Source organism: Colobus angolensis, unplaced genomic scaffold (genome assembly GCF_000951035.1).
Source record: "Colobus angolensis palliatus isolate OR3802 unplaced genomic scaffold, Cang.pa_1.0 Scaffold206, whole genome shotgun sequence".
Lineage (NCBI taxonomy): Eukaryota > Metazoa > Chordata > Mammalia > Primates > Cercopithecidae > Colobus > Colobus angolensis.
In genome coordinates, this window is record NW_012115222.1 from 5117092 (window position 1) to 5144721 (window position 27630).

A 27630-nucleotide genomic window follows, 5' to 3' on the forward strand; every position below is an offset into this window, starting at 1 on the left:
TGAAACATCTAAAGGCCTTAAAAATATCCATGTCTTTTAATTCAGTAATTCTATCTTTTTTTTTTTTTTGAGATGGAGTTTCACTCCTGTTGCCCAGGATGGAGTGCAATGGCACGATCTCAGCTCACTGCAACCTCCGCCTCCCAGGTTCAAGCAATTCTCCTGCCTCAGCCTCCCAGGTACCTGAGATTACAGGCATGCACCACCAGGCCCAGCTAATCCTGTATTTTTAGTAGAGACGGAGTTTCACCATGTTGGTCAGGCTGGTCTTGAACTCCTGACCTCATGTGATCCACCAGTCTGAGCCTCCTAAAGTTCTGAGATTACAGGTGTGAACCACCGAGTCTGGCCCAGTGATTCTATCTTTAAGAATCTGAGAAAACAAGCAGAAATATTGATGAAGTGAGGTAAATATATCAAAGAACTATTATGACAGTCACAATGTAGAAGTAATTTCTAATAAGAGATAGGGTTAAATAGAGACAAAAGTATCTTTCAAAAGATGACTCAACAACATAATAAAGCTCATATGGAGAGTAAAAAGGTAATAAAACTCTACACAGTATAACCAACGCCAACTTTGAAATCTGACTGATAAAAGTCAACTGGCAGATAACACTACCTTGAGTGGGAACTACATCTTTAGCACATAAGATTCTAAGTATATTATGCAAGGAGACTGAATTTGAAAAAAATAATGCATGGAAACACATGTCAAATGGTATCTACTACAGATTTGATTTACTGTTGATGCTGCCCAAACTGTTCCTATGATACCCAGTTAAAAAATAAAGAACACAACTGACACAAAGGAAGAAGATCCAGAATGATTTTTTTTTTGTTTTGTTTCAGTTTGGTGAGAAGGGGAGAGTATGGTATTTAAGGAGATAAGAAAACAGACACTTTTGGCTTGGTGCAGTGGCTCACGCCTGTAATCCCAGCACTCCGGGAGGCTGAGGCAGGTGGATCACTTGGGGTCAGGAGTTTCAGGCCAGCCTGGCCAACATGGTGAAACCCCGTGCCTACTAAAATTACAAAAATCAGCTGGGCATGGTGGCACATGCCTGAAATCCCAGCTACATGGGAGGCTGAGGCAGGAGAATTGCTTGAACCCGGGCAGCGGAGGTTGCAGTGAGCTGAGATCACACCACTACATGTCAGCCTGGGTGACAGAGCTAAACTCCGTCTCCAAAAAAAAATTAAATTTCAAATTGGAGAAAATAGTTACAAGAAAATAAATCAAGAATATGGTATTGACACAACCTTTTTAGGTAAACTTTAAAAATTAGATTTCTTTTACCACAATTAAACAATTTTTTAAAAAGGCTTCTGCCACAACTTATTCTAATACTGTAATTACAATCAGACCAGTATTAAAGCCTTTCCATCTCTATATGTCTTCTCTACACCCGGGGATGCTATAGATGGCATTTTACCAAGAAAAATATTAAGATGATACTGCTGAGACCCATTTAAAGAGCAGTTGTATACAACAAATGAAGATTTAGTAAGAAAACTTGGAAAATTTGCTCTAAATTTAGTTTCTTCTATAACAGTGAGAAAATAGACTAGAAATGCCAGCAAACATTTCTGGAGTACACATTAGATGCAAAGAACTATATTAATAACAAAGACAGGAAGAAATTTAAGATGTAGTCCCTGCCATCATATCTCCAGTTGGTGAGACAATATATATACCAAAATGTTAATAGCAGGTAACAACTTGGCTAAGAATTTGAATAGGAGGAAGTGATACTTGGTATTTTCGAGAGGGCTTTGGCTTCCTGTGTACAACAGAGTGGAGGGGAGAGAGAATACAGGGGCAGGAGACTATTTAAAAGACTACATGTGTGAGGATGAGGTGCTGTAAAGTAAAGATTTTCAAGCCCAACAGACACTCACGCCCCCAATCCTATAACAAATATTTTGTAATGCTTCTCCTTTACCATCCCAAAATAAAACCCATAAATTATATAATCTACAAGATATATAACTTACAAGTGGAGTAGGTGGCGTATGTGTGTGTAGCTCTAACTATAACATAAAGCAGAAGTTAAAAGGAAATACACGCCTTTTAATAGGTAATAGCTCAGGGATTACTATACTAGAATGCATAACAAAGCTATCAGACATTTGTACTTATTTAAAACAAGTTCATACTTTTAAAAACAGAATTGGATGTCATTCTGTACAAAGCATACAGGAAATGAAAGGGCAGAGGGATAAGTGGACACTGCAATAAAAAATCAGTGTTGGGAAACGTAGCACCAGCAGATTTACCTGTACGTTTTAAGATAAAGAGGGCATTTTAACTGAGTAGGTGTAACAGGTCAGAACAAATTACAGACTGTCAGAGTGAAGAATATGAGGAACAATGATATATTTCTGCCAACTTTACCAGCATGTTTCCTTGTAAAATGTTGACTTACTCTTAGTGATTTCATTGTTCCGTAAGAAGAAACAGGGTAGACACAGTAATAGCTATTCATGTTTAGGAAAAGATGGTGAAACGCAAATTTCAAAATTTCAGCTACTATCAACACTTATTTACATTTGATATTTTAGAAAAAAAGAGGCTAAGAATATACAAATTTGTACACAGATTCACTCTGATTGCTAGAAAAGCAGACTGATTTACATGTGTTGTATGGGCAACTTGAATACCACGAGAGGCAGTGTTGGCAAGATGGGGCCTTCCTAATTGGTGAACTAACTCTTGGTAAGCTAATAAAAATATTTATTTACATGGTGGTTGTATTCACGGGAAATTACATATAATAAAGTTATGCAAAAAACTATGTGTAAAGACAAAGTTATGTTCTAGGCTCAGATGTTTATAATCAGGTTTTTTAATAGCACAAATGTCCGGTGAGAAATCGAAAAGTTAGGCAGGATTTGGGCAATTCTTTGTTGTATTGGACTGTCTCCCATCCCCTCCAATTCCCCACAGCCCCCTCCTGTCCACTAAATATCCCTACGAGGACAGTACTACACTCATTTGAGAACTACTTCTGTAGTGTTTACAGAGAAATTACACATGGGCCTATCTTAAAAAACTTAAAAGACTCATATCTATCACATTTTACAAGACAACATTTTAACAAGGTCCCACACATTCAACACTCTTTGTTTCAAGTTTTTTAAATGCAATCCTTTCTCAGATTATAAATAAGGTTTCAGAGGGTGTTAGACAGTTTTAAAGAGAAGGAGAAAAAAGAGCTTAAAATACATGATCCACAGAATTGATATAAAAATATAAAGACTGACCTAAAATATCTCAGAAGCTTGAGAAACTTACTCACACTCTATCATCGAGTGATTTAGTTATGAAGAACAAAACAAAACCCAAGTCCCTCTATCAATGCTTCCTCAAGTTACCACTGGTTCAGTTTGCTTTGTTTTTTAGGGAAATACATGTATTAATCAAATCTCCAGTGAATTTTATGAATAGAAATGTTTCCATTTTCCAAATTACCACTTATTGCATCAAACAGTATGAACAACTAATTTGGTAGCTAATTTTACCAAAGAGGTGAATAATATCTGTATACTACCTAATTTGATATTTTAGAGCTATTTTAATTCACTGAAACCTGTACCCAAAACATTTCTTAAAATGGTCTTACAGTAAACCAAGTTAAAAACTAAGCTGAAAGAAATTGTTAGTATCATACCTCTTTACAAAAAAAGTGAGGTAGCTTACAGAAATAAATATTATGTAACAGAATTAAAAATGGCCTTCACAATTATAAAAGAGATAAACTTTAAAACATATCTCACTTATCAAATTAGCAGAGCTTTGTAAAGGCATAATATTTAAGGGGAATTTTTTTAAATGTATTTTGTATATTGTTCTAATCAACAAAGAAAAAAGTAAAAGAGTTAAGGCTTGGCAAGGAGAAACAAAACTGTCATTATTACAGATGATGACTATCTACATATAAACCCAATAGAAGGTAAAGACAAATTATTAGAATAAAACAACTAAGCAAGTGGTTATAAGGTCAATATACAAATAAAAAGTTTTATTTTTATATACCAGTGACAAAGAGTTAGAAAGTGTAATTCAGATAAAATTACAATAGCAACAAAAAATAAAATGTATTTAGGAATAAATCCATCAGGAAAAGAGTAAGGTTCATGAGGAGAAAACTATTAAACATTACTGGAGTTAAATACAGAAGATATAAATTATACCATGTTCATGGAGAAAAAAAATCAATAATAAAGATGTCAATTCAATCCAAATGGATATACAAAGTCAATGCAACTTCAATTGAGATGCAAACAGCTTACTGAGGAACTTGACAACCTGATTCTAAATTTTACATGGACAAGCAGAGGCCTAAACATAGCTAAGATATTTCTAAAATAGAAGAATAAGTTAGAAAGGAAATTGTCCTAGCAGATAAAGACAATGCACATGAATCAACTCCAGATAAACTTAAATGTAGAAAGGCAAAACTTTAGAAGATCCTTAAAGGAAAATATAAGGAAAGATTTCTTACATAAGATGCAAAAGGGCTAACTAACAGAAAAAATACCCACAAATGTGATTACATTAAAATTAAGACATTTTGTTCAAAAGATACCATGCAAAAAATGTAAAAGACAAATTAGACACCAGACACACTGGAAGATAAGGAAAACACATAACTGACAAAGGATTAGTATAAAGAATATATGAAGAATTCTACAAATCAAGAGAGGAAAGAAAACATGATGAGACATTTTGCGGAGAGGAAATATGAAAGACCAATAAATACATGAAAAGATACTCTCTTTTATAAATTAAACCACTAAGATACAATTTTATACCACCAAATGATCAAAATTTGAGAATTCTCACAATACCCAATGTGGATCAACAGGCCTATTAACACTGCTAGGTGAGCATCTAAACTAGCACAATCACTCTGGGAAACAACTTGCATTATTTTGTAACATTGAAAAACTCACGTATGATGACCCAGCAACCCAGGTAGAGAGAATCTCACACACAGGCACCAGGAGACATGTGTGAGAACGCCCACAGAAGCATTCTATTCGTAAAACAACAACAAATCCATCAGCAGGATAATCAGAAGTTTAGGTGTAGTATAATCTTAACTAGACAAGAATGCAAATGAATGAACTACAGCTACACTTCAAAACTATACTGAACTTTTCTCAATTGGTAAGTTGCCAATTTACCACATATAGAATACCACTTTTACTGAGCTCAAAAACAAACAATACATTGTTTAGGAATTATAAGACTATTTTATTTTGAAAGCAAAAGACTAAAACATAAAATCCATGGTAGTAGATACCTGGGGTGAGGAAAATTGGAAGAAATGTCCCCAGAGTTACTAATCTACTTCATATGGAAGCTTTTATTTCTACTCCCTATTTAATATGCACTAAAACAGTTATCTATTTTACCTTGTATTGACTTGTAAGTACAAAACAGTAATTCATACTAATCAACAACTGGCCATATATATTTTCAAAAAAAAAACCTACTGAGAAGATTCTACTTGCTACTGGTGAGCACTTGGTAATTATTCACCTAGGTGACAACAGAATTTCCTCTCTGAGAAATAATCCCTGGGTTCACTGGAAATCAGTATTAAGAATTTACAAGCAAAGCATTATATTTTAATAACCTTCAAATGACAAGAAGGCTTTAGTGGATCTTTATTTTTCTTAAAGCATTTAGACATCAATTTCATGACACTTTACAATTAATATAACAGAAACGTTTAAAAGTATCACTGTGAGAAACTCTGCTACCCTAAAAAAAGAAAGGTATTTAACTTGGCACTGTGGATCCTGGAAAGGAAGATGACGTTTCTTAAAAAGAAACAGTTTTGTGGCTAGTTTCAGTTATTTTCCAGTTCTTAAAGGAAAGTTAAACAGAACAGACAGACAGGTCTTCTATTACTATCGTCCACAAAAGGGGGACATCTTAAATCTTGAGAAAATAGCTCCGTGGACTTTCTCCAATGATTAGTGAACACAGCTCTTCCAAACACCCTTCCAAAGCCATGGTCCAGAAATTTTTTTTTAATTTAGTCCTATGCTTCTCTGTCAGTTTAGAGTTGAGTCTTCTGATTCACCAAAAGAGCCAAAGAGTATTTAAATGCCTATCGTTTTATGAGTCAAGTACTCAGCTCTAAGTTACTGACCTAATGGTTTAAAACATGGTTCCCACACTGGGCGCATATGAAAATAAATAAATAAACATAAAAAAGATTCCCAAAGAAGATGGTATGCTCAAGTGACCAATGAGTGATACAGTAAGCACTGCTGTGTCACACTTCTAAGATGTGGGGAAGAATTTATAGAGAAGGCATTTTTCTTCGAAAAGAAACTAGGACAATAAAGCCCAGAGGACAACATGATGTATTTTGGGCAAAGGACTCTGCGCAAATGAAGAGAATGAGTTTGACTTTATAAAAATTAAAAAGAAAGATGTCAACTCAAGGAGACTGTAATCTTTTAGAAAGCAAAAACCAAGCTGACAGAACACAACAGGCAAAAGCAATCATTTATAACCATTTACACAGTCATCCTCAAAACTGAGTGATTAAAGATTCCTAGACACTGATTTACTAAGGATTAAAAAAAAACCGGACAGTAAGAAAGTTGTGATAAGCAGGTAGGTAAACAGACAAAGAGCAGACAAGAAGGACACAGACATCACCAAAAGTATCTGCTTCTGAAAACAAGAATAACAGAATAACTTCCAATTCAAAATGTATCTCAAATGAAATGGCTTTAACATAGCCAGGTTTCTAACAAAACTATGCATGGTAGTAATGTCATTAAAAATGACACTTCCTTTTTTAAATGATTTTTAAAAGGCAATGCCTTTTTACAAAAAAGAAACAAGCAACAACAAAAATTGAACTGATGTCCCTAGAGGAATAGAAATGCTTTTCTAATGGGTCAGTTTTTATCAGAATTCAACCCTATTTGTTTTCTTCTTTTTTTTTTGAGACGGAGTCTCGCTCTGTCGCAGGGGCTGGAGTGCAGTGGCGGGATCTCAGCTCACTGCAAGCTCCGCCTCCCGGGTTTACGCCATTCTCCTGCCTCAGCCTCCCGAGTAGCTGGGACTACAGGCAGCTTTTTTGTATTTTTTAGTAGAGACGGGGTTTCACCGGGTTAGCCAGGATGGTCTACGAACTCCTGACCTCGTGATCCGCCCGTCTCGGCCTCCCAAAGTGCTGGGATTACAGGCTTGAGCCACCACACCCGGCCTATTTGTTTTCTTCTTTTAAACATTTATGTAATGCCCTGTTTGTAGTTCTAAATATTGTTACCATAATTTAATAACCCATTCAATCAAATTCTTAGAACATGTCAAAATTCACCCTTTCAATGAAATGAAATTTCCTATTAAACTTTATCTGCTTAATTAGATAACCAATTTACCAGATGCCTACTGTTCACATTTTTATAGTCTTCAGTAGTTTTATCACTATCTGTAAAAGTGATATAACTTATATAATCAAATGTGATATGAGTCCATAATCCTTCACCTGTGATTCTCAATTCAAAAAGCCCTAAACAGCAGAAGATTTTCATAATGTGTGACAACAAAACATGACTTAGTGTGAGGCTATGTGATAGCCTTTCATCAGCCTATTTCGTATGAATACGTTTTACTGCAGATATATTCAACTGCTTGGAAAGCGGGGTACTGCTGAGGGTGTTATGTAACATACACCCATCTTCCTAAATCTACTAGATCATAAGCACCCCACTCGAAGTTGGACACCTAATTAATGGTTAAAACATGATTCCCGCCTTCAATGAACTTGCACTGAAGAAAAAGGTAAATAGACATTTAAGAAGATTTCACAACAAAACTGTGTATGTTCAAGCCACAAAAAGCACTGATTTATCACTTCTGGAACTCTCATTCCTAAAAGACATCTGGATTTTAAAACAGCTCTGATTGGTCTGTCACAGCAGAAGGTAAACACGACCAGCATCGTCAAGTGAATTGAGATAATGCCCATGTGGGATGTGCTCCTCCGAGGCAGATCCACACGGAGTCCATCTGTGTAAGTACACAATTCCAAGAAGGGACAATGGGATCTCAGTGCCAGGAGAGGGCTGGGGGTGTGAAAATGGAAAAGGTCAAAGAATAAACCAATTCTGCAAAGTGAGGGAGTGAAGGTTGTGCACTGAGAAGAGGAGAATGAGCACACATCCTTTCTTCAGAGGCTCTTTTTCCTGAAAAGCTAAAGTTGTGAGGATCCACAGTGAGCGTGGTCACTATTTTTCTATATCCACTCCCTAAAACTGCCAGCCACAGAATGGGAACCTCCGAAGACTCTCCAGAAAGACCAAAACTTGGGAGAAACCCAATTCTTCAGCACAAGAGTTGGCATGGAAGAGCTGTCTGCCAAAACTCTGTTCTCTCCCCACCAACCCATCCATCACTGTAAGAGATCTGTGGCCAGGCACAAGACCACCCAGCTAGACCCCATTTCCCAGCTTCTACTGTGTTTATGAAGTGGTCAAGTGACTAAGCTCTCTCTGGTGGCAGATAATAGACTTTCAGGTATTATGGCACTTTTGGGAGGTAAGATTTTCAAGTGTTAAGATTTAGGCACACACTCCTCAGTATCTTCCCAATTGGAAAGCACAGGGGCCTATCACCCAGCCTCAACCAGACACGTAAGAATGATACCCTAAAGGATCCCAGATTATTTCCAGGAAACACTCATGAGTCCCAGAATGTCAGTGTGGAGAACTACCCTGCTGTCCTGAACCACTGACCTCAGAACTACCACCTGAAGGAGAAACAAACTCCAATGATTTAAAACTGGGTTTTTATTTACTTTATTACTTTATACTGGAGCTCTCTGATACAGTGACTTACTCTTTATCTAACAATGCTGGCGAGGAAACTACACCATGTACTAGTCATCCTATTCTGCCTGACCAATTTTAAAAACTCTATCTACAAGGCAAATTCCATCATGGGAAAACCTAAACAAAATTGCTGCTTCTTGTACTCATCTGCATTCTATGGCCATACCCTCAAAGAAATAGAAATTCACTCATTCAACAAACTTTTTTGAGCTCCTACTACCATATAAAAGGTATTATGCTGTACACACATTAGGGGCATAAAAGTCAGTGGGGTGGCGGTGGGGGAAGTCAATGAAATCCTCTCTAGGTCAGGTCCCTTATACTGCATGCTTTTTCTTACCCAGAACTTAAGCTCTGCTCTTCTCTGCCCTGTCTCCAGTACTACGCAGTACCTTTTGCCTAACAGGTGCTTAATAAATATTTGTAAATGAATGAATTAAGAAATCTATGAATTCGTCTCATCTTTGATGAACTCAGCTAATGGGGGAAAGAGAGAAAACGATACAATATAGCACCCCTCACATCCTACGTATGCAATATGCTTACTGGATTTTAGAAGTGAATGGATGTGTAAACATCAAATGACATAAAGGCAAGTGCTATGGAGGGAACAGAGGAATTAGAAATTAGCAAAATCTTCTTGGAGGAGTTGAAATTTGTCAGGAGTTTTAAAGATGGATTAGGAAGCAGCCAAAGGAAAAAACAGAAAAGTAAAGAGTCAAGAAAAAAATGTAGTAGTACCCACGCGGTGGGAGCATGTTTTACTATGAACAGTTTACCATGACTGAAATTAAAGGCAGGGGAATAAGATGCACAGAAGTTGTCCTCCTTTGAATACTATCACTTCCATTAATTAAGCCTGACACAGTACTCTTTCCTGTAGCATTTGCATCACCCCGCTTGTTTAATATAAATTGCTATGAACCCAGAGCTCCCCCTTCTTTGACTTCCAGATTTAATTTTCATTGTTAAATCTAAAATCAGGATTTATTTGACTATTTCTGGCAAGTCCTTTATCACATAAACAAGGAATCCCAAGGTCATAAGGAATCTTAACAGTCACCAGATAAACGTTCTGGGAAGCATTTATTTTGATCTGCTATAGTCATATCTCCTTTGCAGGCACATGGAATTTCTATCCTTCTCTCACGGCACTTTATGTTTTGTCTCAGAGTATATTTGTTGATACACACATTCTTACTCTCCCACTGGACTGCATGCTCTTCAAGTGCAACCTACATTCTTCTTTATCTCATATTCCTCCAGTGCTCAATCATCAAAAGCTCTGCATAAAATCATCTTTTAATCCAATTCTGTCAGCTCTAGCAGCCTCTGTCAAGTCCCACCTATGTGCTCAACCCTGGATACAGCCTCAGGGTTACCTTCAGTCAAGATGAGCTGCTCCAGCCTTTCTCCTGAAACCTAGTCAAGCCACAGGCAGAACCTCTCTCCTCTTTTTCACACTAATGATGCCACATTATATCCTTTTTTTTCCCACCACTTCTATTTTATGGATTAGGATTTAATACCCTGATTTTTAAAAAATGGAACAAGTTCCAAATAAACAAACCATCTTGTTTGTAAGCTATGGAATATCTGTATTTCAGAAATTATCAGATTTCCTGACAGATGTTTGAAGCCTAGAATCATCAATAGCCTTTCCTGTCCCATCTTTTGTTCCTCTGACAAAGTTACTGTGCTTCCTTGAGACTTCCTGTTTGAATAACCACACACTTGGGTGTTCAAACTCCCATGTGTCCATTATTCACCATAAAAGGGACCTAAGGAAGTAACCAGGCAGTTGAACACAAAACGATGTATGAACAAAAACAGCTGTGTGTTAGCGGGAGGCACAAAAAGACAGCAGGGATCCAGGCAATGCTGTGAATTTCAAACACAAGGTCTCTTCAGTCAGGCATGGTTAAAAGGCTGCTGACTCAGATCATCAGTTGCCCATTTCATAATTGAAAACCACTAGAGATGTGAAGAAGTCCGTGTCTAGTTACATTCAGAGTCTCACCCCCAACACCACCCTCACCAACAGTCTCCCTTGAGGGAACAAAGCAGCCTCTCCTCTCACAGAAATGTCAATACCAACTCAAAGGTTTTCACCAAAAATTTAACGCCTATTCTATTTCCCAATCCAAAAAGCAGATACCTACCTTTCCCCAGGGATTCTAAAAGGAAAAACAGAGGAAAGCACAGATAGAGACAGACACAGAAGAACACATGACAGACAGCAGAGAAAACAAATCTGTACTACAAACATCTGGGAAGTATGTTAATTCCAGAATCAGTGTCCATCTTGAAATGGCCTAGATTCACCATAGACGTCTATGCCAGGACGTAAGAGCTCTAAAGTGGACATATGTTTTAAACCTGATTAGAATGGCTACAAAACTGAACGATCCTGAAATCTACCTAGGAGTCGATGCTATTTCAGCGCATGTGGCAAAAATGCTGAAAACAGTAATAAACAACCAGCAAAAGCCTCTAAAGCAATCCTGATAATAAACAAATTTTATTACAGCTGCATTACAGACGTTCCCACAAATGCTCATAATTTGTAGAATTCTAAGAATTTATAGTCTCCAATAGACTTTCTATCCCATGAACTTGTCTAAAATACCACAAATTCAAAACTATGTATGGACTGCTCCAAAAGTTAATCCAAGACACTGAAGGCCACTGATCATGACCCTTTACCCAAGAAGGGGCAATCACATGACCAAAGCAATTGATGTACACAATTGCTCTTTTGGTTTCTAGCCCTCCCCTGATCTCACCACAATCTTTACCCTTAGTCCCTTGTTTATTTCCACCTCCAAAAGAACACAATTTCAATGAAAATTCTGGCATGCTCAACTCTTTATCAGATCATGATCCAGAATTTTTTTAGAAAAAATTCTTTAAACTTAGTGGCATCAAAACAGATGACGTCGCCAGCACCATCAAAATAGGGGTATGCCTCTAATTGGGATTTGTGATGCCAGGGCAGGAAAATATCACTTCCCAGTCCCCACCAGTGAAAACTCAAAAAAAGCTATTCAGCTCATTTCATCGTGCTGTCACTACCCCCTTCTAAAAACTGCAAAATTTTTTCCTTGGAAATCATTGGGATCCCTTCATTCTCTCTGGAGAAAGTTGATGGAAAAGCCTTGAGAAAACATTTATGCATTTATATTTTACCAACTGACCAAAAACAAAACAAGATAAAAAACAACAGAGACAAGAGAGGACATTGAGGACATTCTAAACCCAACACTCAGCCCTCTGGTATAGCACAGGGTGCCACCCACTCTCCCTGTAAGAAAGGAAACTGAGCGAGAGCATTTAAAAATCATCTGTGGGCCGGGTGCAGTGGCTCACGCCTGTAATCCCAGCACTTTGGGAGGCCGAGGCAGGTAGATCACAAGAGCAGGAGATCGAGATCACAGTGAAACTCCGTCTCTACTAAAAATACAAAAAAATTAGCCGGGCGTGTTGGCTGGTGCCTGTAGTCCCAGCTACTCGGGAGGCTGAGGCAGGAGAATGGCATGAACCTGGGAGGCGGAGCTTGCAGTGAGCCGAGATCGCGCCACTGCACTCCAGTCTGGGCGACAGAGCCAGACTCCATCTCAAAAAAAAAAATCTGTGAGCCAGGAGCGGTGGCTCACACCTGTAATTTCAGGACTTTAGGTGGGTGGATCACCTGAGGTCAGGAGTTCTAGACCAGCCTGGCCAACATGGTAAAACCCCATCTTTACTAAAAATACAAAAATTAGCCAGGCATGGGGGCCCATACCTGCAGTCCCAGCTACTCAGGAAGCTAAGGCAGGACAATTGCTTGAACCCAGGAGACAGAAGTTGCAGTGAGCTGAGATCACACCACTGTACTCCAGCCTGGGCAACAGAGCAAGACTCTGCCTCAAAAAAAAAAAAAAGTACATACAATGTATACTAAACAGGTCTGTAAAGAAAGCAGAAAAGGCAGGGCAGTGATTCAGTAATACTTAGTATATTTAATCAGCCAACTCAAAGCTGTAAAGTTCTACTATAATAAGAGTTTTGACTTTTTTAAAAAAGGGGATGGGGCATGAGGAAGAAAAAACAATCGTAGAATTTTAAGTTCTAGAAGCAGAGGTAGAGTGTGGTGGGAGAGCAAAAGAAAACACATTATAAATACATGTCCTAATGGGAACTATGATCCCTTTCTTCAAAAATAAAACCAAAAAAATTAAGGTATCTAAGAGTCCTCTGACTGAACCTTAGCCCGGCAACACTCTGGGGAAACTAAAGAGAAAAGGAGGGAGGCAGAAAGAGAGAGGGGAAGATGGAAAGAGGGACTTACAGATTTGCAAATTCACATATACAGACATCAAAGTGAATGGTATCACTTCTGAACGTGAATCATGTTAATACTGACAAAGAAAGCTCCCGGGACTACAGTAGCTATCTATCTATCAATTAACAAAAGGTGGGTTAGACCTATTCAGTTAGCAAACTTTAACAACAAAACATACCATGTAAGGGTTAGAATTTACTTGGAACAGAGAGGGAAAGAACTAGAATGTGAAGATAGACCAGGCAGCCTTATCTTTAATAATGTCAGATAAAGTAAGCAAGTGAACTAAACTCAGCAATTCTCAACAACCAGAAAGAAGTCATGGATAAGGCAGAAAGGAGATAAGATGGTGGCATTCCCTGTATAAGTGAAGGCACTGACCATCTCTCAGGAAATGGGGAGGGGTACACTTTTCCTGTCAGACACTGATAAAATCCAGGACCTCATTCTGAAATTCAATAAATTCCTTAGAAATTCCTAGAACCATTAACAACTGAGTATCATGCAACTAGTTCAAGTACCCAAAACCTACAAGTCTTCCGTTGAAAACAATCCTTTGGGCCAGGCGCAGTGGCTCATGCCTGTAATCCCAGCACTTTGGGAGGCCAAGGCAGATGGATCACCTGAGGTCAGGAGTTCGAGGCTAGCCTGACCAACATGCTGAAACCCCATCTCTACTAAAAATACAAAAATTAGCCAGGCGTGGTGGTGGGCGCCTGTAATTCCAGCTACTCAGGAGGCTGAGACAGAAGAAATGCTTGAACCCAGGACGTGGAGGTTGCAGTGAGCCAAGATCGTGCCACTGCATTCCAGCCTGGATGACAAGAGTGAAACACCATCTAAAAAACAAAAAAGGAAAAAAGAAAACAATCCTTTGTTCTTCACAAATAAGAGTAATGTCTTTCTCACAAAGGATCCAGTTGAAAGAATTCATTCGGCTGTGTGCAGTGGCTCACGTCTGTAATCCCAGCACTTTGGGAGGCCAAGGCGGGCAATCACTTGAGGTCGGGAGCCTGGCCAACATGGTGAACTCCCATCTCTACTAAAAATACAAAAATTAGCTGGGTGTGGTAGCACAAGCCTGTAATTGCGGCTACTCAGGAGGCTGAGGCAGGAGAATCACTTGAACCCAGGAGGCAGAGGTAGCAGTGCACCAAGATCATGCCATTGCACTCCAGCCCGGGCAACAGAGTAAAACTCTGTATCAAAAAAAAAAAAAAAAGGGCAAGGTGTGGTGGCTCATGCCGGTAATCCCAGCACTTTGGGAGGCCAAGGCGGGTAGATCACCTGGTCAGGAGTTCGAGACCAGCCTGGCTAACATGGCGAAACCCCATCTCCACTAAAAAATCCAAAAATCAGCTGGGCACAGTGGTAAGCACCTGTAATCCCAGCTACTCGGGAGGCTGAGGCAGAAGAATCACTTGAACCTGGGAGGCAGAGGTTGCAGTGAGCCGAGATTGCGCCACTGCACTCTAGCCTGGGAGACAGAGCAAGACCCCGTCTCAAAAAAAAAAAAAAAAAGAATTCATTCAAGGGCAAAGAGTGAGGGTAGTTGTCCAGGAAACATGGACACTGAAGAATGATGCTCAGCACTTCCCAGTGTTGGGAAAGGTGAGGATCATTTATATGGGCAAAAATAGGGAAGTAGAACAGAATTACATTTTCTATATAAGGCTAACATACAGATACAAGATTTGACTGGTTACTGTTATACTCTAAGGGGGTTGCTTAACATTCCATTGTAAAGCAGTAACAATCACAGGGGTCTCTACCTCCAGCTTCACTTAGTCTAGGTTTGAATAAAGAATAGGGTATCTGGTTATACGTAAGGTCTCAACACAAAGGTCCCTAAGCAACAGTCACGCACCAGAGAAGAAAAACAGCTACGTTATGTGACTCAGTTTCTAGGGCCTAACTTTTCCCTTTGGCATAATAAATTCAGAAGGTGTAGAAATTTTCTTTTCACAGGTAGAGCATATTTTTTTCTATCAATAGACACTGACAAAATCCAGGACCTCATTCTCAAATTCAATAAACTCCTTAGAAATTTCTAGAAGCATTAACAGCTGAACATCATACAACTAGTACATGTGCCCAAAACCTAAAATTCTTCCACTGAAAACAATCCTCAGCTGGGCATGGTGGCTTACACCTGTAATCCCAGCACTTTGGAAGGCTGAGGCAGGAGAACTGTTTGAGGCCAGGAGTCCGGGTCCAGTCTGGGCAACATAGAGAGACCCCATCTCTACAAAAAAATAAAATTAGCTAGGCATGGTGGTATATGCCTGTAGTCCTAGCTACTCAGGAGGCTGAGGTAGGAGGTTTGCTTGAGCCCAGGTGTTTAAGGCTGCAATAAATGCGATCGTGCCACTGCACCCCAACCTGGATGACAGAGCAAGACCCTGTCTAAATAAAAAAATATGTATTTTTAATTTTAAAAAAATCCTCTGTTCTTCAAGAATAAGTGTAAAGCCCTTTTAACAGGAGCAAACTAAATCCAGAGATCCTCAAGCAGTGGTCTATCAGAGAAACAATGCACTCTCATTTCACTCCTCAATTTGAGGTCTTTCTAGAATTCACTTTCACTTACAACAGGTCTGACCTAACACGGCAGAGTGGCAAAAGCAAAATCTATGTATCACAGCAGGTCTGGATTTCAACCTATGCAACCTCAGAAAAGTCACTAGTCATAAAATTATTCCCCAGGGGTTAACAATAGTTCTCAAGTCTGAAGAATTCAAAGAAGTAACCAGCAGGCACTTGACAAAAGGTAATTTACTTTCTTTTGTCACCCAGCTTTCAAGTTCTTCTTCTCCCCAGAATCCATCTGGCACATTCTCATTGCTTCATGAATGGCAAATAATGCCTTCACCATTATCTAACTATTTTTAGATCTTTATTCAAACAACTCTACCTTTCTGGAAACACTCTACACTCATGTCTATTACTTTTCTTCAAGATCCAGGAAGCTTTCCTGGCTGACTTCAATTTCTACTCTTCAAAATGCTCCGCAGGTATTCTCCCAACAATTTAAAAAGTTTCAACTGGGCTGGGCGCCGTGGCTCACTCCTGTAATCCCAGCACTTTGGGAGGAGGAGGCAGGCAGATCACCAGGTCAGGAGTTCAAGACCAGTCTGACCAATATGATGAAACCCCGACTCTACTAAAAATACAAAAATTAGCTGGGCATGGTGTCGTGTGCCTATAGAGTCCCACCTACTCAGGAGGCTGAGGCGGGAGAATCGCTTGAACCCGGGAGGCAGAGGTTGCAGTGAGCTGAGATTGTGCCACTGTACTCCAGCCTGGGCAACAGAGCAAGACTCCATCTCAGAAAAAAAGTTTCAACTGAATTATTTTGCCTACAGGTCAATGTTTCTGTCTGATCTCCTCAAATACATTACAAATAAAAGTATCTTTAGGATATAAAAAGCATCTTCAATATCTATCATAACTCACACACCCCATACTACAACGTCTATGAGTGAACCACTTTCCCCCAGCAGTCTTATTTACATAAGTCCTTTGTCCACTAATTAGAATCAAAATGCAATAAAGCTCATCTCATTTTAAGCGGGTAGATCTTTTCACATCATTGGAAATATTTCATAGCTTTGTTAAGTTTCTCTGGCCAGGCACGGTGGCTCACGCCTGTAATCCCAGCACTTTGGGAGACCGAGACCAACCTGGCTAACATGGTGAAACCCGATCTCTACTAAAAAAAAGTACAAAAAACCTAGCCGGGCATGGTGGTGTGTGCCTGTAATCCCAGCTACTCGGGAGGCTGAGACAGGAGAATCACTTGAACCTGGAAGGTGGAGGCTGCAGTGAGCCAAGATCATGCCACTGCATTCCAGCCTGGGCAACAGACTGAGACTGTCTCAAAAATAAATAAATAAATAAATAAAAAATAAGTTTCTCCAAGAAAGCCACATAATTCAAACTTCAGACTTTTTATTTCTAAAAGGCTCAATAAGAGAAAGCCATTATCTAGACCATGTTTAAATGAATGAAGATGGGGTCTTCCCATATTTAAGTGGTATGTGGAACATTTACGTTTCACCATGAAGATTAAATAGCAAGTTACATAAGCACCAGACATTGTGACCAAAGCATATGCCACGGAAAGACATTCTTAAAGAATTCTCTAAACCTGCAGCAAAACCCACAGACTTACCATTTAACCACATCAAATGATGAAGCATCAACCAAAACCACTACCTGCTTGAAGTGAGGTGAGAACAGAGGACAGCTCTTCCCCAGGTTTCCCATGCTCCACTGCCTGAGGCGTCTATCAAGCATGATCGTATGAGAGGGCTTTGCAGGTACTTCAATGAAAATGGGCTCATAACTCAATTAAAACCAGCTAGTTCACTGATGTGATCACTCAACAAGTATCTGTTAATGCCTATTAATGCCAGCAACTTTTGGTAGAGGGGAGAAAGACAGTAAGAGAAATATATTTTAGATGATGAAGCCTCACATTGTGTTCTCTCCTATTCTAAGCCAAAAATCATACCAAAAAAAAAAAAAAACAAAATCAATTATATTATATTGTACTACAATTGGTTGAGAGTTTCTTAATTAACTTTTTTATTTGAGGAATAATTTACATATAATGAAGGATACAAATATTAAATGTATAGCTCTGAAATTTTACATATGTAAAATTTATTCTTGAGCTCCACCCAGCTCAAGAATAGAACACAAAATCAGAACTCTAAAGACGACGGGAAAAAAAGAGACTGGTCATTAACCATGTCTCTGAAAACAGACAGGTACCTGTATAGTCACTGACACAATCATTCTGGTTAGCAGAAACTTTCATACATACACAGTACTGTGATTTATCATCATGAAACAAAATTTACTGAGTCCTTAACTCTACACAAGACCACGTACCAAATTCAAGAAAAGAAAAAAGAGGCCCGGCATGGTGACTCATAAATCTATTCCCAGCCCTGTGGGAGGCCAAGGCAAGAGGATCACTTGTGCCTAGGAGGTCAAGGCTGCAGTGAGCTCTGATTGCACCACTGCACTTCCAGCTTAGGCAACAGAGGGAGACTTTGTCTCTTTAAAAAAAAAAAAAAAAAAAAAGCAATCAATGTGAAGAAGACTGATTCTGAATTAATATCTCCTCCAACTTTCAAAACAAAAAGATAACAAAAATCTAAAAATAAAACAATCTAATGTTGCCCTCAATATAAGAGGAAGCGGCCACACGCAGTTGGAAACAGAGTAAAAGAAGGGAACTGAGGAAATGTAACTCCTAAAGTTCAAAAGAAATAAGGTAAATCAGGCCGGGCGCAGTGGCTCACGCCTGTAATCCCCACACTTTGGGAGGCCGAGGCGGGGGGATCACCTGAGGTTGGGAGTTCGAGACCAGCCTGACCAACATGGAGAAACCCCGTCTCTACTAAAAATACAAAATTAGCTGGGCCTGGTGGCACATGTCTGTAATCCCAGCTACTAGGGAGGCTGAGGCAGGAGAATTGCTTGAACCTGGGAGGCGGAGGTTGCGGTGAGCCGAGATCGTGCCATTGCACTCCAGCCTGGGCAACAAGAGTGAAACTCCGCCTCAAAAAAAAAAAAAAGAAATAAGGTAAATCCCCTTATTCATTTCCCAGCCTTACCATAAGGTTCTTCTCCTGCAAGAGATTGAGGGTGCCATTGTCTAAGAAAGAGTGAAGTCTGCTTCATTTTATTTCATGAATATGTAGCTGTACCAGGCTGACTGGGCCCACTTATTTCAGGCTGGCCCCTAGAAGAGCACACGCATAGAAAAGCAGACACACTTAATTAGTGCCACCCTAGTCTGGTGCAGTCCTCTAAAATCTCAGGAATGTTTCTATAAATGGGTTTTCTGGTAACCCCTATTAGCAAGCTGTCAGTTTTAGACCCAAATGAGCAAACATCTAACTTTATCATGTCACAAGAAAGGAGATGCTTGCAAATTCCAGCAGGGCCCTCTTACACAGGTGTTTTTTTTTTTTTTTTATCTTTTTTTCTTATTTTAAAATTATTTTATTTTACTCTATTCTTCTCCACAAGGCAAGTTCTATCTTAAGTCTTATAGCAAGCAACCAAGGCAAAGTAATAAAATCAGCACAAAATCATTTTGAAATTATACACTTTCAAGCTGACAACTTAAAAGAAACATTAATCCCATATTTTTAAAAACCTCAGAAATTTTCAGCAGTAAAAATAAACAAACAGCTCTGCTCTAAACTTTAACACCTTTCCCTAAAACCCAAACAGAACAGTGGTAGAGCTGTCAATAAAGTCCAGCAGGAAAAATGAACAAGTAAAGAAGCAGGGCCGGGTATGGTGGCTCAGGCCTGTACTCCCAGCACTTTGGGAAGCCGAGACGCACAGATCACCTGAGGTCAGGAGTTCTAAACCAGCCTGACCAACATGGTAAAACCCCCTCTCTACTAAAAATACAAAATTAGCTGGGTGTGGTGCCACATGCCTGTAATCCCAGCTATTCGGGAAGCTGAAGCAGAAGAATCGCTTGAATCCGGGAGGCAGAGGTTGCAGTGAGCCAAGATCATGCCACTGCACTCCAGCCTGGGCGACAAGAGCGAAACCCTGTCAAAAAAAAAAAAAAAAAGAAGCAACTGTTGCTGCTGCCTATTAACTCTAGATTAATATGTGGTTACTGCTCGTCAGCCTAACCACTTTAATGTGGAATACACTGGGCTATACTATACCGTACTCTCCATTTACAGTTCTTCACTATCCTAAAGAGACAGTATGCCTATCTTCTAAATCTACTCATGATGACTTCACTAAACTTAAAAGGATGCTATACACAACAAGCAAATAAGATACTTCATTGTAACCTTTCCCCTCAACGGTTTAATAATTCCCTTTAAGAATCTATTTCAACAATGTACATGTGAATACACATATTTTATTTGATTTTTGAGATAGCGTCTATGTCGTCCAGGCTGGGGTGTAGTGGGTATTCAACAGGCGCAATCATGGTGTACTACAGCCTCAAACTTCTTAGCTCAAGTGATCCATCTGCCTCAGCCTCCCAAGTAGCTGAAACTATAGAATATATATATATACTTTAAATAAAATTTGCTTATGTCCATTTTTAAAGGAAAAAAATACAAATTAACATTTCAGAAATACATATTCACATGTGAGAATTCATGAGTTTTCTCCTAAGATTTATCTAGGCTGACTTCAAGTCACATAACAGTCTAATTTTTACCCAAAAAAGGACAAGTCATAGGCCTTTCCAATTCCATACCAGTTCCATACCTTAGTACTTTTTAAAAAAATTTACAGAAATAAAACCACATACTACATTTAACATTAGCTATTACAGTGACATATATCTTATAAAATGGAGAGATGGCACTGATAAAAATAAATACAAGCTCAAAAGTTTTGCTTTGAAGAATTTAAATTTATGTTCAATGTTCTGGGAGTTTTATAATTCAGGCATTCATTTATTCACTCACTATACATATATTTTTATGAACACTATGCCAGACAAGGGTCACTGGAGACAGAATGCCTCCAGTCTCCACCCAAATAGTGAAGCGAATCCTCTCTGTGCTTGCATCTGTCACTTAGGATTTACTATATAACATGAAAGTACTGCTCCAGAACAGAGGTCAACAAACCTGTGCTATGATAGCCAGAGAGCAAATACTTCAGCCTTTGTGGGCTGGGACATATGGAGTCTGTCGCTATTACTCAACTCTGCCTTTGCTGTGCAAAAACAGCCACAGACAATGCTTTGTTACATGGGCTAAACTGTGCTCCAACAAAAATTTATGGATAACCAAAATTTGAATTTCACGAAATTTTCACATGTCACAAAATATTATTCTTCTGATTTTTTCTAACCAACTAAAAATGTACAAACCATTCTTAGTTCACAGCCCATACAAAAATAGGTGGCAGGCCTGGACTGGACTTGGCTAAGAAGGCCATCATTTGCCTACCCCCAAATCGAGACACATGGGCCTCTGCATTTACACCTCATCTAAGAATGAGGTCAGGGCAATGATCCCCTGAATCACTACACATCCAGGAATTTGCACTGGTGGTAATACCTAACAAACAATTAACCAATACTAGTTATCTTTAACTGAACTAAAAGATTACTAAACCCCTGACTCGTCCTTCAAAAACTTCATGGTTTAAAGGTAGAAACAGACAAGTAAAGAAACAGATAATCCTGTGTGATAGGGACTGTGATAAATACCTACAGGGTGGTGTGAGTGGGAGACCTAATCCAAGCCAGGGAGTAGGGTAGAAAGGGGAGAGAGAGAGAGAGAAATGGGGGAAGGCGTCCTAAAGGGTATTAACACCTGGGAGAAGTGTTCCAAACCAAAGAACAGCCCTGTGAGCACATGAAGCGACAAAAGGGTCCAGATCCTAAAGTACCCTGTACACCATGCCAAGGAGTTTGGACTTCATCCTAAAATCTTGAGGAACCACTGCAGAATTTTTAGCTGCAAAATTGTATAATCAGATTTGCATTTTAGAACCATCACTCAGTCCAAAGGATGGCTGCCCAAATATAAAGGGCAAAGCTGGAGGTAGAAAGCCCACCAGTTTATTAGGAGGCTGTGGCAACAATCCAGGTGAAATGCAAAGGGAACTTAGAGTAAGGCAGGGACAAAGAGGATGGAAAGATAAGCATTCAAGACACATAGTGTCTGGATATAGAAGGTAAAAGTAGAGTCTTGGACAGATTATAGTAAGGATTGGTGGGAAAGAAAGGAGTGAAGTTACAGCTACCCAGAACTGACCCATCTCACAACAGTGGATCTTAACTGTTTCCCAGGGTAGTCTTTACTCACGAAGCCTGTCAAGCATAGTTCTTTCAGGAGAGACTTGGGCAACATAGGTTGATAGCCTCAGTGTTAGACAGCAGTGTAGTTCATTGAGACAGGGAATACCAAAAGAGCTTTGAGTTGGGTGAGACAACAAGGTGTGAATTTAGTTTTGAATATGGTCTCTGGACATCCCAAATTGACCAGAACCAACAAGTTTTCAGATGTGGAAAAAGAGGTGACTAGAAATACAACTTTAGAACTTAAAAATTTACAAATGAAATTGCAAATAAAGCCTTGAGACAAACATGAGTTCATCCACAAAGCATGAACAGCATGGACAGGAATCTAGGAACATAAATAAAAAGGAGTAAGGCCAGGCGCGGTGGCTCACGCCTGTAATCCCTGCACTTTGGGAGGCCCAGGCGGGTGCATCACAAGGTCAGGAGATCAAGACCATCCTGGCTAACATGGTGAAACACAGTGTCTACTGAAACTACAAAAATTAGCCAGGCGTGGTGGTGGCGGGCGCCTGTAGTCCCAGCTACTCGGGAGGCTAAGGCAGGAGAATGGCGTGAACCTGGGGAGGCGAAGCTTGCAGTGAGCCAAGATGGGGCCACTGCACTCCAGCCTGGGCGACAGAGCGAGACTCATCTAACAAAACAATAAATAAATAAAAATAAAAAATAAAACAAAAATAAAAAGGAGTAGGCAGGAGAAAAAAACAAGGAAAACCAAAGGAGTATGGTATCTCTGAACCAGGGTATACATGAACTTTTTAAAGTGGCTTAGGATAAAGCAGACATTCTTTTGAGAGACTCGTTAGAGAAGCTGCGAGCTGCAAGAACGAATGCAATCAACTAAGTAGTCAAAGACTTATCTCCCCCATGACTTTTGGCAAATCACAACCCTAAGCATCTTTGCCTTCATTGCATTGTGAGAAATCTCATCAGTGATAAATTGGAGGCCTTATAAGCTGTAAAATGTAAAATATAGACATCCTTGATTTATTATTGTAATGTCATTATGAGTGTGTAAATTCCTAGTAGAGTATAATCTTCTGAAGACAGGACCCTCAATCTTCTACATCTTTCTATCAGGTACAGTGGTATATATTTCAAGAGTATTTTTTAAAACGTTTGCAGAATATCTGGCAATAACATGAGAAAGTATGCACAGGAGGAAGGAGTGAATAGCAAAAGGCACACCCAATTTTTACAAATTATTTAGAATTGAAATAGTCAAAACTTGATTCCTCCCACAAATGTGACCAAAGACAAATGGAAGAGGTGAGGTCAGGAGGCCTTATAGCTCCAACTTCTCCCCTAATGTGTAAATTCTTTTTTGAATGCCCTTAGAATGGAGAAGGAATTTGGAGAAAAAGCAGTGAACTGTAGAACAGGAAAACAGCCAACAGCGACTTTATAAAACTGTTCAACAACTGCTGGCCATTAAGGAAGAGCTCCTTAACTTCTCAAGTTGAAACCTGCAAAATGTAAATCAGGCCTTTGTGAGACAAACTAAAATAGTGTCCCCTCAGGGTGCACAAATACCACAGTGAAGTCACCACAGTGAGCTATTCCCTGACACAGTCAGAACCCACCTTGCAAAGGCTTTTCCTGGAGGAAAAAATTGCCATTTGTTCCATGTTAAATACATACACACTCAGCAGAGGACCAAAGAAAATAAATGGCAATAGCTTATATATCAATTATTCTAATTTACACACACAAAAGAAGATATTCAGATACAGATTTAAAAGCTTCATTTAATCACTATTGGTTCCTACAGTTTATGAGGAGCTTGGAAACTAATCTGGTCTCAGTGTTAATTTTAGGAGTTCCATAAACTTTGATTGGGTTGGTTTTTATAAGCACTCTTTTCCTTAATCTGTTTTTAGAAAAAGGAAAAGCTACCTTTCTCAAGATTAGGATCCTGTCTGCCAAGTTTCCATCCACAATGATTATCAAATTAATTAAATGGGCTGTTTAATAAAAGGCAAATCCTCAGCTACAATCATAGTATCAACTACCCCACTGGTACTGATAAAAACTTACTATAACTTATAAGACATAAAAGCCAAACTTTTTAACAGCAATTGAATAATCCATCCAGAAGTTGAAGGCGAAACAAAAAAGACTTCTTTTTAGAAAAGGGTGGCTGGTTGAGATTTCTCCCCACAACAAGCAGAAAGTGCAATTCTGGTTCCCATAGCAACTTTAACTCTTTTTATCCGAGGACACACTGCACCCTGCACCCTGGATTACTGTGTATGGTGCTTAAGAGATGGCCGTTTTCAGAATCAACGCTGATTTTCCTGGCTTTTGTACAGCAAATGATGATACAGGTATAATAATCAGATTTGTATTTGCCATCTGTTAAAATAGGCCTCAGCCTCCCAAAAAGTACCAGTTACAATGATCCTATAATTTGATATATACATGTGTATGCACGAAAATTTTCTAGAGGGTCATATTAATATAAGAAATTGTGAATGGTGGTCTCTAGGGCGTGGAGCTTAGCAGGTAGTGATAAAGAGACTCACTTGTCACTATACTTATTGTTTGAATTTACAATGTCATGTTTCATTTTTATAATTTAAAAAAGTCAGCGCCAAAACACTTACATAACTACTTACATTATGTACGATTTGACTGTTTATTTTAAAGTTTACTGTACTGAAAGTTCAACATCAAAAGGAAGGCTAGAAAAGTGGTGGCTAGACCTAGCTCTTTCACACTACTCATTTCTAGTTTCACATGCTCTGTAAGGGCAAAGCACAATATGCATCACTTGTTTAAGGGTATGTGAAATTTGAACTCGAAGGGAGATTTAATAGATGCACAAAACAGTCATGGTACTTTAATTCATGGGAAATAATCAGTTAGCTACAGCCTATGGAGTAACTGGAGTTGGAGAGTGAATATGCTGAACATCAAAACACACAGTGACACAACACCTTGCATACTTGTCATAAATTGTTGATCAAAACATACATGTATACATATAATCTTGTCATTAAAGACAAGGCGGGGAGGGGGGAAAGAAAGAGAAACCTCAACCTCACTACACACAAACCTTTCCCCCTTCCCACCTCCTCCACGACACATGATTTCTTCCAGGATGTCATTTCTGATCCAAGAGCAAGTGTAAGTCAAGTATCCAAGTCAAGTTAGTTTAAACTAAAAAGTACATATTTTTACAGTTAATCACAATACTTTTAACTTACAAGTTTTAAACTCAGTTTTATGAATTTCATTTAGCAACAATATTACCAAAAGTTGAGGGAAATTTCAGCAAAACCAAGTCCAAGCATAAAACATTTTATAGTAAAAAGTGATGTTAGAGGTAAAATCTAAGATCTCTTTTGACCTTTTAATCAACCATGACCCAAAGTTAACATACCTGCCTCCCAGTGAGAGCAATCTAACTTAACTGACACCAGCTTACTCTACCACATTATCTTTGCAACAGGGTAGTAATCACTGAGTAATCTATCTACCTCTGAAATCACCTTAAACGACCTTTAGCTACACAGTGCCTACAAGAGAAAATTCAGAGAGCCAAGATTGACAGCCCCACCTTTATGTAAATAAGAGACTGTTGTTCAGTAATTGTCGATTGAATTTCAGGCATCTGAGATTTGAGACATCAGGCAACGCCTTTTCTTTGAAAATTTTAAAATCTGAAAATGAACAAAATAAGACTTCAAGGGTATTCAAACTTGAACACAGAAACTTTAACAAGTCAAAAGTTAAACAAAAATACTTAGATACAAATTTCAAAAATAATTTTGGCCAACTTAAAAAATACAACAGGAGAAAATACAGAGCAATCTCACAGATCTTAGGAAATCCTCGGTCACTAGCTATGTCTTTAGAAAGTCACCTTTAAAAAACTGAACTCAGTGCACTTTACTTCTTCAATCCCTGAAAAACAGATACCTCATAGTATCGTTTTATGAAATTATTTTCAAAATGTTTCGTTTAATGACTCAACTGCAAATAAGATGTTAAATAATTCTGCTTTTCTAACACTTATTCCACACACAATAATTTAATCCCACTTCTCAAAGTACTTTTTGTAAGTCAAATTCTTTCTCTGGAATCCTGATACTTAAATAAAGTTTAGTGTACCGGAGAGCAGCAAAACCATGATCAAAAGAACCATTTGCCAACAACACGTTCCTTTCCAACACCCCTAAGGGATATTAGCCTCACAGAATTACCCTCCCTTGACAGAAGAATGGCTTGGGGCAGTCTGTTCTCTCTGTAAGTTCGTTAGTACCGACTACTGGTAATAATCAAGCCTTCCAAAGCAATGGGGAGTGAAGCGCTAAGTCAAACGTCCGTTTCTCACACATTGGTTCCTTGGTTAAACACAATAATGAAACTTTCTGCCTATTTACATATCTCAAAGATGAGGAAAAACTTACCTAGATCGAACATTATTTTTGGTACTTCCAGATACACATGTCCATCCTCATCCACTGCCCTGCCATGAAGTTTTCTATACATCCCTTTCCTGATTTCTGAAAGATCACTTATACGTGTTTCTACACTTGCTTTGAATGGAAGCAAAAGGGAAGACAGTGAAGGAGAGCCTTTTTACCCAGGGACAAGGCTGTGCCCAGCAATTACAGTGAGTGCACTTCCTTTTGTTTATTCTGCACCAGGATTAGCAGTTAAATCGCTTTGTGGCTTTTAAGGCTGAGCAGCTATAAAGAACAGTAACTTCAAAAGTGAATTTATGTTTTAATTCCACATAGGCAATATAGGCAGCGAAGGCATTTGCTCCTCTCAAATTCCCCCTTAACTCAACAGAGTAATCACCCTCAGCCTTGGAGGGACATCTAAACATTTTAAAGGCGAAAATGTTTAAGGCGGACTTTCTTGTTTCTGATCCAAGAATGCGCTGTGATGGCCTTGCTAGCAAAGAGAAAAGTGGGAATGGGAGTTTCTGATTAACGCTTCAGAAAAAAAAAAGGTGGGGGGCGGGGGGAACCACAATCCTAACAGCCGAAATGCAGAATAATCAGAGAGCCAGAATCCCGCTAAGTCAGAAAGAACAGGAAAGCAGAGAGACTCGTGCGGAACATTCTGGCCCTCATGGGATGTTAAAAGCAAGATCTATTTCAGAAGTTGGAGAAAGGAGTTTCTGTGTGGCCCATGCCGGGGAACAGAGAGCCAACACGCGGCTGTCTGGGTCCGTAAGGCCGGCTACGGGGACGGAGCCGGTCCGGGAGCAGGGCTTCTGGCGAGCAGTAGCAGGGGACGGGGCTGTCACCGCTTACCCAGGTGCAGCGTGAGGTTGATGGAGCTGGGGTACTGCACCCCAGCCAGCATGGTCTGGCTTTGCCACCAGGTGGTGTCGGCCTGGTTGTTGTAGTCGGTCAGGAAGGCTGCCCCGTGCTGCAGGTGGGGCTGCCCGGCGTCGCACAGGTGACAGGACTTGGTGACCCCGGTCACCCCGGTCTGCACACAGTACTCCTCGGGCGGAGTCCCACACGTGTTGGTAGCCACCACGGTCACGTTGAAGGCGGCGTTGACGAACTCGGGCATGCAGCGCTGCGGCCGCCCGCCCTCGTCCGTGCACTCGTCCATGGCTGCCTGGGCACAGCCCGCCGCGGCGGCG

At 39.5% G+C, this 27630-nt stretch overlaps 1 protein-coding gene across 1 annotated transcript in view; it reads right to left on the bottom strand.

Annotated features, from left to right (window-relative positions):
* LOC105511892 (laminin subunit gamma-1) overlaps nt 1-27623 on the bottom strand; it is a 105556-nt gene extending 77933 nt beyond the window's left edge. The window contains exon 1 of the mRNA XM_011942106.1: nt 27290-27623. Coding sequence (XP_011797496.1) covers nt 27290-27599 — 310 coding nt within the window. The 5' untranslated portion in view covers nt 27600-27623. The remainder of the gene's footprint in view (nt 1-27289) is intronic.
* Nucleotides 27624-27630: the final 7 nt, after the last annotated feature.